This window comes from Acinonyx jubatus, chromosome A3, assembly GCF_027475565.1.
Source record: "Acinonyx jubatus isolate Ajub_Pintada_27869175 chromosome A3, VMU_Ajub_asm_v1.0, whole genome shotgun sequence".
NCBI lineage: Eukaryota > Metazoa > Chordata > Mammalia > Carnivora > Felidae > Acinonyx > Acinonyx jubatus.
This window is the reverse complement of record NC_069388.1, coordinates 1,724,034-1,734,510: the sequence shown is the minus strand read 5'-3', so window position 1 is coordinate 1,734,510 and position 10,477 is coordinate 1,724,034. Positions and strand designations below refer to the sequence as shown.

At 59.8% G+C, this 10,477-nt stretch overlaps 1 protein-coding gene across 1 annotated transcript; it reads left to right on the top strand.

The window, feature by feature from the left end:
• Positions 1-9,284: 9,284 nt before the first annotated feature.
• On the top strand, positions 9,285-10,451 carry RPS21 (ribosomal protein S21). Its single transcript, XM_027046555.2, has 6 exons — positions 9,285-9,365; positions 9,518-9,580; positions 9,667-9,730; positions 9,867-9,938; positions 10,242-10,297; positions 10,384-10,451. Exons 2-6 carry the CDS (start codon positions 9,531-9,533, stop codon positions 10,391-10,393), a joined length of 252 nt encoding a protein of 83 aa, XP_026902356.1. The 5' UTR covers positions 9,285-9,365; positions 9,518-9,530; the 3' UTR covers positions 10,394-10,451.
• Positions 10,452-10,477: the final 26 nt, after the last annotated feature.

Below are 10,477 nucleotides of genomic sequence, written 5' to 3'. Positions count from 1 at the left end.
CACCACGCCCCTGAACCACAGCCCCTGCACCGCGCTCTGCACCATGGCCCTGTACCACAGCCCCGCCTCAAGCCACCCCACATGACCCCCAGCACCCCAGCCGCTGTGACGAAGGAGTTCCTGCGGCCAGGAGCGCCTCTCCCCGCCCGCTCTCACCCACCTGCAGACAACGGCCCCAGGACCCGCCCCTTTCTGTTGCACATTTTTCCTTTGTTCACTCAACTCTTTAAACAAATTTTCTTTCTTTCATTCCATCATTTTGTTATTTATCTTGTGTCTGGAGTCCCGTGCTGAGCAGGTGACCCTGCGGCCACAGCCTTCACTCTGGCCTGGAGGCCCCGCAGCAGGCAGGCCAAGGGGGTCAGGGCTCAGCACCTGACCTGACACACGTCTCCAGCAGTCCCTGCTCTACGGCCACCACGCAGAACGGAAACACCAGACGGTGGCAGTGCAGCCACCAGGTGACCCGGCCCTTCCGTTGCGGAGACTCTACACAGCTCCTGCCCACAAACATTGAGGGCCGCGCTGTGCACGACAGTCCCGACGTCCACGCGTGGCGAGTGGGGGACCAGGTGTGGCCCCACGTGCTGTGGCGCACGCGTCAGCCCAGAGAGGCGCAAAGTCTCGGTGCTGCTACACCATGGATGATTCCTGGGAGATGGCTTCTTTGCAGGGGCTGCGCAGGGACTGGGAGAGGGCTTGGGGCAGGGCTTGACGGCCGGCCTTTCCCAGGCATCAAGAGGAGCGTGGATGCCAAGTGGGGGCCACGAAGGCACAGCATACGCAGGAACAGCGCCCATCGGGCCTCCAGCAGAGATGGTGGGGGCAGGGATGTGTCAGGGTGCCTGCGGACCCGCCACCGCATGGCCTGCCGGTCCCGTGCTTCTGGTGACACGTGGGCCCGTGTTTAGGGCCGCGGTGAACCAGAGACACCAACCCCAAACAGTGGACTGACTCAGCCTGAGTGTGTGATGCCACTGGGTCCCGTCTGCAGAGATGCTGAGTCACAGCCCCTCCTGCCCTGTCCCCTGTGCAGGCCCTGGTCACCGTGCAGGGGGCCTGTGGGCTCGCACCCCAGAGGCACCGGGCCTCACCCCTGCACATCCTATAGGTGGCCTGACCTGGGGCTCCCCTAGGGTCACCAGTGTTTCAAATGCAGCTGACCCCCAACCGCGTCCCTCCACTGTCACCCTGATCTCATTCAGGGGGCCCTCCAGGATGCCCAGTAGGTGGGGGAGGCTTGGAGGTGTGCACCCAGCCAGTGTCCGAAGCCTCCGGCTCGGGTCTGGCCTGGCAGAGAGGGGTGGGCTGCTGAGAGCCCCTCCAGGATCCTCTGGGGCTGTCCTCTGCCCCAGGGGTGAAATGAAGGTGGCTGGGCTCAGCTCCAGGCCTGTCTGCCTCCAGCAGACATTTACAAACATGTGTCCTGCTCCTCTGGGGGAATGTAAACACAGGGAGACGTGTGGGGCTCCCGTCAGGCCACTGCAGGGCTGGGGGGGGGGCGGTCCACTGGGAGTCTAGTCTCCTCGAAAGCGGTCTGGGCCCCCTCTCGGAACCTGCGAGTGGCAGTGAGGGGGGTGAAGGCTGGGAGCTAAGAGCCACCCCTCCCTCGGGGCCCAGGTCTCCCGCAGCCCACCCTCCTAGCTCTGTCCTGAGCTTGCGGTGCGCCCTGAGGTCAGAGGCGTTTCCGCCCCACCGGACTCCTGTGTAAATGGGGCCGATTGTGTTTTCCTGCCTTGTTGTCGGGCCAGCCCCTCAGCAGCACCAAGCCACCCTGCGCCCAGCACCCAGGGGGCCATTAGGCAGCTGCTGGCTGGTGCCCTCGTGCCTGGTGCCAGGCAAGTGCCTAACGTGCGCCATCTGATCTGATGCCCACAAAAGCCCATTTTACAGAGGGGGGGCACCAACGATCGGAGAGGCCATGTGTGACCCTGCCTGTTGAGGCTCGGGCCCCGCTGACCACACCACGCTGGTAAGTCCTGACCCTGTCTGCAAGGGACTCATTCCCCACCTGGGAGGTTTGCTCACGGCAGATGGTGTGGCCCGCTGCTCTCCAGCGATGGCAAACCTGAGTCCTGGCAAGGCCCTGTGGCCCCAGCCCCAGGAAGCAGGCCCCTGGGGCCTACACGGTGATCTGGGTCACTCAGGAGGCTGGTGCGGGCTGCTCCTGGGCCCGCTGTATCTCTGCCAGGAGTGCACTGAGCCCCATCGCCTGCCCACCCAGGGGAGGAACGTGGCAGGGGCTGCAGGGAGCTGAGAACCTGGCAGGAGAGCCTCTGCCTTCTGGAATTCCCCAGCCCAGCACCTCTTCCCGCCCCCACTCCAGGGCGCCCATCACTCGGTCCTTGTCCGCAGGGGCACTGGGGTGACCGGTGTTAAAGGCGCGGCACCTCTCAGGGCTGGTCACTACGTGGCACTGTCCCTCCTCGGACATCCCTTCCCTGACCCCCCAGCCTATGTAGCCCTTCAAAACCCTAGGCCAGGCATTCTGGCCCGAGGCCTCCCGAAGGGGCCGTCGTGGGCACCACGGGCGGCTGGCTGAGCAGCGCCCCTGGCCCGCACCCACTCGTGGCCAGGAGCACCTCTCCTCCCCCAGGTGTGATGTCCTGGCAGGGATCCTGGTGGGGGGGACAGCTCCTGGGTGGGACCCACTGTCCTACACCTGAGATGAGATGCTTATGGCCTTCTTCCTTGGGTCACGAGCTCTCTGGGGACAGGGACCATCGGTCTCGCACACTGTAGTGCCCAGTGCCCAGCCTGGGCCCAGGACAGCTCCCGGCACCACTGCCTTCCCACTGCCACTCACACGAGGTCCTGGCGGGTGGAGGTCCTGGTGGGTGGAGGGGCCGCAGAGGCCCAGAGCGCCTGCAGAGCTGGGGGTGGGGAGGGGCGGGAGCTGGCGGCTGGCCAAGCCAGCCGGACAAGCCCGGGCCAGACCCACATGCCTGGGACAGGAATTTGGATTCCGTCACTTTCCACCTTGCCTCTGGGCCTGTTTCGGCAGCTGCTGATGCGCCCTGCTGGGGGCAGGGCCCAGCTCAGCGCCCAGGGCAGGGGACCTGCCCATCTACCTGTCTCGTTCAGCTCAGGCCCACGGGGCATGTCGCTGGGGCACAGACGAAGGTAAGGGATGTTCTGAAGGTGCCTGCGCCTGAGACCCCACTGTCCAAGCTCCTCTCCAGCACAGAGGCCGGGTCCTGGCTGTGATCATCTCACCCGTCAGCCCGCGTGGCCCCAGCCATGTGACGCTGGGGGTGGGGGAAACGTCCTCTCCCTCGGTCTCAGCTTCCTGCTCTGTAAAATGGGCTCACAGGATTGTCATGGGGCTTCTGTGGGGCCTTCCCCAGCTGCTGGTTCACAGGCAGGAAGCGTGAACCTCCCTCAGAAGTGCCAGGCCGAGAGCTCCCTGTCCTGGCTGCCTGGCCGGGCGCCGGGGACACCCACTCCTGCGGAGCCCGGGCACAGGCGGGCTGGGACCTGGGCAGTGCTGCAGGGTCACCCTCGGGCCCACGTCCCACGGGGACAGCAGCTCTCCGTCTCCCTGACCAGAGTGCTGCCCCGGGTGTGGCACCGTTCCATCTCTGCACCGCTCACCGGGCTCCCAGCCGCCCCTTTCCTGTTGAGCCCTGACCTCCACCCATGGGTGTGGGGACAATAGCTCCAACCTCCTGATGGGGAAGCAGAAGGGGAGAAGGCCTAGGGGCAGGGGGACGGCGCCGGAACCCAGGCCTTTCCCAGGTCCCCCCGCCCGAGTCACTGCCTGGACGTGGGGGCTCCGTCTGTGCCTGGGGTCGGACCCTGGCCTGGGCCCCGGGGGGCTCTGCTGCCTGCGCTTTGCCGTGCTTTCCCATTGAATCTGGATCCCCACCCGGTTGGGCTGGGACGCGCTGGCCTCCGGCCAGCCTGGAAAACCCTGTGTGTCCGCGGGGACGAGCCAGCTGGACGCCCTGTGTGTGCTTCGGACGGAAGGGCCTCCTTTCCTGTCACTTGGCTCAGACCTCTGTGGCCAGCCCCCACAGGAGGGGTGGGGCCAGGAGGCGGGACAGTCTTGGGTGTCCGACCTCAGTACCCCCCTGCTGTCAGCTGGCCCCTCCAGGTGGACCCGGTGCACAGATGCGCCCCAAGCGCCTAGCTCAGCCCCCACTGGACTCCCCAGCACATCACCTGTGTCCTGAGAAGGCCTGCATGAGCCTCCTGGGAGCCGGGGCAGGGGCGGTGGGGGCGGTGGGGGTGGGGGGAAGGGGACTGGCCCCACCCAGAGCCTGACTCCATCCTGCATGGTCGTGGGGAGCTCTGCCTGCCTAGGTGAACAGCGGAGCGAAGCATCCAGCGGGTGGAACACTCAGGATTTGTATTTGTGTTTTTTATCACGTCTCAATGAAAAAAATCAAATAGAAAAACAAAATGACATATACGTAAAAGAAAGCGAAATAGTAAATGACAAAATGAAAAAATAAAACAAGGTAAAATAGAACGGACGGGGCGCTGGCCTGGCCCCTCCACCCTCCCTGGGGCCCCGATAGGCTGAGTAACGATGCCAGGTGCCCTAAGCTCTGGGCCAGTTACGTTGACCCATATGGGGGGTGCCGCACGCCCACCGTGACCTCCCTTGACCCTCATCAAGACCAGGGAGGGCCGGTGACTGCCTGTGTCTCTCTGAGGTCAGACGATGATCCCAAAGCCTGGGAGGCTGTGGGGCCAGGCCCTGGTTGGTGGCTCACTGGCTTGCACACTCCCTGCCCCCCCCCCCCCCCCAAGCCCCAGGGAGGTGAGCCAGGCCTGCTCTCAAGGGAATGGAGGGCAGGCCGGAGGGGCTGGTGGCTGTAACTCCTGGGCAGGTCTGGTCGGCCCTGACCTGCCGCTCACCCTGGCCCCCGCCCCGGGCCCGGAAGGAGGGTTTCCTGGTTCTGGCCGGTTCCCTTCCACACACAATGCATTTCAGACTGGCCTGGCCGCGCCTGGCCCAGAAACAGCTGCTCTGGGAGGAGGAGGGGGAGGCTCCCCTGGAAGGTTGAGTTGCCCCACATCTCAGGGCCTCGTTTACCTGTGCATGCAGGGGGCGGGGGGGGGGGGGCTGCAGGACGTGGCTGCTGCACAGACACCAACCAGCTGCTGTTGGCCGCCATCGCCCTCCCCGGGCAGCCTGAACGGGGACCCGTATGAGATCGGGCTGTCTTTGGTGCAAGCTGCCAGTCACCAGCCTACGATTCAAACCCAACCGTATGACCTGGAACCACATTATGACAACAGTAGTGGTGATGATGGTGATGGTGGTGGTGGTGGTGATGAACACTAGCAGGCTGGGGGTTTCCTGAGTGCCGCACTCGTTCTGAGCACTGCATGTGTTAACTAGTTGAATGCAGACCACCCCAGCCCGTGGGGTGGCTCTACCATTGTCCCTACTTCATGGCCAGAAGGAGGCAGCTGAGTAATTTAGAGGGACAGTGCAAGCTTGACTTGTGATCCTGATGTGATATTGACAAGTCAAGGTTATCAAGAGCACAGGTGTATACTTTTTTCTTTTAATTTTCTTATCAATTTTTTTAAATGTTTATTTTTGAGAGAGAGAGGTCGTGAGTAGGGGAGGGGCAGAGAGAGACAGAGACACAGAATCCAAAGCAGGCTCCAGGTTCTCAGCCCGATGCGGGGCTCGAACTCACAAACCATGAGATCACGACCTGAGCCGAAGTCAGACACTCAACAGAGCCACCCAGGCACCCCACAGGCATATACTCTTGAGTAGAAACAGGTGCACTCAGGAACCCTGGACGGCACCACCCTGCCGGACAGCTGCTGCTGAGCTCCTTCCTAGAGGCTGCCCTGGGATCTACAAAAAGGGCTCAGCCTGATTGTCTTCAAGTGCCAGGTCCTCCTGCCCCCCGCTGCCTTTGTTCCACCTGGCCTCTGGCCCTTGCCCAACCTGGAGACCCCAGAGGAAGCTCAGTAAACAATTTACCCTGCGGACAAGGGACCAGGGGCCTGAGGGAGATGACTCAGCCCCCTTCAGTTCCAGAGAAGTGGGCCGGGAACAAACAGGTGAGCCTCTGCCCTAGGGCCCCAGCGCAGCTGTAGGCAGTGCAGACACAGCTCTCGGATGCCCCATAGTGGCTGCCGGGGACAGCACAGGCACAACGAGGCCATCCCTACCTAGGATCTTGTCTGCAGCCCTCCCTCCCCCGGTACCTGGCTGCCGTCAGGGACTACTTGCTCCAAAGTGGGACCTGGGACCTTGGACAACAACGTTTCTTAAGAGAGTAAGATCCAGATTTCCTGGGCCACAGGGTGGGGGGCACAAGTTTCTTCCCCTTGAAGAACTTGGCCTTGAGACTCTGCCCTAGAGGAAAGGATGTGCACACCCATGTGTGTGCATCCTATCATCTTACATTTTTAAAAATTGTTTTGGGGGTACCTGGGGGGCTCCGTCAGTTGAGCGTCTGACTCTTGATTTCAGCTCAGGTCATGATCTCACAGTTCATGACATCGAGCCCCACCCTCAGGCTCTGTGCTGACAGTGTGGAGCCTGCCTGGGATTCTCTCTCCTTCTCTCTCTCTGCCCCTCCCCCGCTTGCTCACTCTCTCAAAATAATTACATAAACATTAAAAAACACGTAAATATTGTGTTAAAATACACGTAACATGGGGCACCTGGCTGGCTCGTTGGTGGAGCCATGCAACTCTTGGTCTTGGGGCTGTGCGTTTGAGACCCATGTTGGGTGTAGAGATTACTTAAAAATAAAGTCTTTAAAATAAATAAATATTGGGACGCCTGAGTAGCTCAGTCAGCTAAGTGTGCGACTTTGGCTCAGGTCATGATCTCACGGTTCGTGGGTTCGAGCCCTGCATCGGGCTCTGTGCTGACAGCTTGGACCCTGGAGCCTGGTTCTGATTCTGTCTCCCTCTCTCCCTGTCCCTCCCCTGCTCTGTTTCTCTCTCAAAAATTAATAAACACTAAAATAAATAAATATATCTGGATATCTCCAAGCTGAGCATGAAGACTGCTTAAGATTCTTTCTCCCCCTCCCTCCGCCTGCCCCTCCCCCACTCACACTCTCTCTTCCTCAAAAACAAACATTAAAACACACACGCAGATGTAAAACCCACCACTTTAACCATTTGCAAGTGTACAGCTCGATGGGATTAAATACTCTAGTAACGCATTAGCATCACCACCATCCAACTCCAGAACTCACTTTGCAAAACTGAAACTCTCCCTATTCAACGCCAGCTCCGGTTCCCTCTCCCACACAATGGCAACTACCATTGTATTCTCTGATTTCCACGACTCTAGGTACCTCGTGTGTCATTGTGTAGCATTTGTCTTCGTGTGATTGGCTAATTTCTCTCAGCATAATGTCCTCAAGGTTTAACTATACCCGTTGTGTCAGAACATCCTTCCTTTTTAAGGCCGAATAACATTCCCTTGTACGTGTAGACCATTTTGTTCACCCATTCATCCACCGACGGACATACGGGTCGCTTCTGCCGTTTGGCTGTGGTAGATAATATGGCTGCAGATGGGTGTGCGAGTATCTGTTGGAGACACTGTTTTCAATTCTTTTGTGTGTACACTCAGGAGTGGAGTTATTGGATACGGGGATTCTATCTTTAATTGAGGAACCACTATACTCTCTCCCACGATGGCTGCACGGTTCAGATTTCTACCAACAATGAGCAAAAGCTCCAATTTCCCACAACCATGCCAACAGTTGCCTCTTTTTAAAGTTTTCTCTTCTTCCTCCTCTTTTCTACTTCTTTCTCTCCCTCTTCTCCTCCTCCTTTTTAGTTGATACATTCATCTTGAGAAAGAGAGGCACAGAGAGAGAAACTGAGAAGAGAGAGAATCCCAAGCAGGCTCTGTGCTGTCAGCACGGACATCATGACCTGAGCCCAAATTGAGTCAGACGCTCAACCAACTGAGCCACCCAGGCGCCCCTGATTTGCATTTCCTTAAGGACTAGTGCTGTTGAGCATCTTTTAAATGTACTTACCGACCATTTATACGTCTTTGGAGAAATGTCTACTGGGGTCCTTTGCCTACTTTTAACACAGGTTTTGTTTAGTTTTAGTTCTCTCTATATCCTGACATTGATCCCTCATCAGGTGTATGATTTGCAACATATTCTCCCATTCTGTAGGTTGCTTTTTTACCCTGCTGATGGTGTCTTTTGATGCATAAATCCTAAACATTTTCATGAGGCGCGATTTGTCGTTTTTGTCCATGCCTTTGGTCTCATTTCAAAATCATGGCGGGTCCAATGTCGTAAAGCCTGTGCCCTAGGTTTTCTTCTAAGAATTTTGTTTTAGGGGCGCCTGGGTGGCTCAGTCGGTTGGGCGGCCGACTTCGGCTCAGGTCATGATCTCGCGGTCCGTGAGTTCGAGCCCCGCGTCGGGCTCTGTGCTGACAGCTCAGAGCCTGAGCCTGTTTCGGATTCTGGGTCTCCCTCTCTCTGACCCTCCCCCATTCATGCTGTCTCTATCTCAAAAATAAATAAACGTTAAAAAAAATAAAAAAAAAAAAAGAATTTTGTTTTAGGTCCTTGATCCACATCGTTTTTACATAAGGTGTTGAGGTAAGGGTTTAGCTTCCTTCTTTTGTATGCGGATGTCCCATTTTCCCAGCACCGTTTGTGGAAAAGACAGTCCTTCCCCCCCCCCCCCCCAGTGGTCTTGGCAGCCTTGCAGAACATCATTTGACCACATATGTGGTTTATTTCCGGGGTCCCTATTCCGCTGAACACTCGAGGAAGATCCCTCTGCAGACCTCTCTCTGCTACTCTCTCCTTCCTGGCACTCTGGTAGTCTAGCTGCCTCTCCCACCTTCCAGCTACAGAATCTTTTGATCACCAGGACTAGCTGGGTTGACCCACATGCAGACACAGGCAGGTCTCAGCGGGTCCTGCCCCGGGAGCTTGGCAGCGTCCCCTCCCTGCCCCGACCTCGATTTCCCGACAGCGGTGTCCCCGCGCCCTAGAGAGGACCCCAAGTCCGCCCGCCGCCTCCCAGCCTGTTCGAGGCTTCCTCCCGCTCGGCCACTGTCGCGGACGAAGTCCCAGGAGGGGTCTGCACGGCCCCCGCCCGCCCACGCGGGGCTGAGAGCGGAAGCAGAAGCGGAGGCCCGGGCGTCCCCCAGCCCGGCGACGCCTGCCTGGGCCCGCCACCGGCTCCCGCGAGTCCGCCGGGCGCCGCCACCCGCAGGTCCCGCCCCGTCCGCCGGAAGCGGAAGTGCGTCAGGGCAACCGGCGGCGCCCCGCGTCGCGTCGGGACCCGGAAGCACTCGCCGAGGCCCCGCCCCGTCCTCCAATACCGCCGCCGGCGGAGGAAGTGCTTCCTTTCTGCGCTCGCGCTCGTGGTGGTGGTGGCAGCAGGTGGGTCGCGCGGCCGGGCGGGGGCTTCGGGCGGGGTCTCCGGGCGGGAGCCGACACCCGAGGGCCGGGGCGGCTTGGGGAGACGGCGCGGGGGCCCGGGCGGCTGCAGCGGAAACGCGGCCCGGCCTCACGGCGCCTCGGGGGTCTCGCAGGCTTGCCGTCGACATGCAGAACGACGCCGGAGAGTTCGTGGACCTGTACGTGCCGCGGAAATGGTGAGCGAGCCCTTCCACCCGCCCCCGCTCCCCCCTCCCCTCCCCCTCTCACTGAGCTTACCGCCCCCCCCCCCCCCCCCCCGCAGCTCCGCCAGTAACCGCATCATCGGCGCCAAGGACCACGCGTCCATCCAGATGAACGTGGCCGAGGTGAGCCGGGCGGAGGCAACGGGCCCGTCCCGCCCGGGGGAAAGCCCCCAGGGCGGCCGAAGCCAGGTCGGGGTGGCCTAGCGGGCTGAGCACTCCCGGACCCCAGATCTTTATGATTCGCGTTGACGATTTGCAGGTTGACAAGGTGACGGGTAGATTTAACGGCCAGTTTAAAACCTATGCGATCTGCGGGGCTATCCGGAGGATGGTGAGCTTCCCTGGCTTTGCGCACCGGGTGTGCGGTCGAGTGGGGAAGGGGGTCTTCTTTCTGGAGGCTCGAGTAGATTTGTGGGCAGAGTGGGTGAACTTGTGGGGCTGTGCTAGCCGCCTGCCCCTTCCTGCCGCGGAATAGGGGTGCTAAGGGGCCCAAGATAGGAACCCCGGAGAAAGCACTCAGGTACCCCCCCCCCCCGCCCCCCATAATCAGGTATGAGGCCCTGTGCCAGGCCTCTCCACTAGACCTCCTGCCAGCCGGGTTTAGCAGGGGTGATAGTCGAGCACTTTTTTCCAGGGTGAGTCTGATGACTCCATTCTACGACTGGCCAAGGCCGATGGCATCGTTTCAAAGTAAGTAAGATGGCCTGTGTTTGGGCACAGAGGCCCGGGACCTTTCCTGAAATGAGGTTTTAACGTCGTCCTTACTTTTGTCCTAGGAACTTCTGACCAGAGAGGATTACAGATGTGAGATGTTTGTCGTAAATAAATAATAAAAATAGCAAAACCCACCTGTGTTGGTTTATTCTGGGA

Bases quoted from the DNA above. Each gene is read 5' to 3' on its own strand.
- RPS21 (XM_027046555.2), top strand. From the start codon at position 9,531: ATGCAGAACGACGCCGGAGAGTTCGTGGACCTGTACGTGCCGCGGAAA. The intron at 9,731-9,866 runs GTGAGCCGGGCG...GACGATTTGCAG, and splicing joins TCCAGATGAACGTGGCCGAG to GTTGACAAGGTGACGGGTAG. The intron at 9,939-10,241 runs GTGAGCTTCCCT...ACTTTTTTCCAG, and splicing joins GCGGGGCTATCCGGAGGATG to GGTGAGTCTGATGACTCCAT.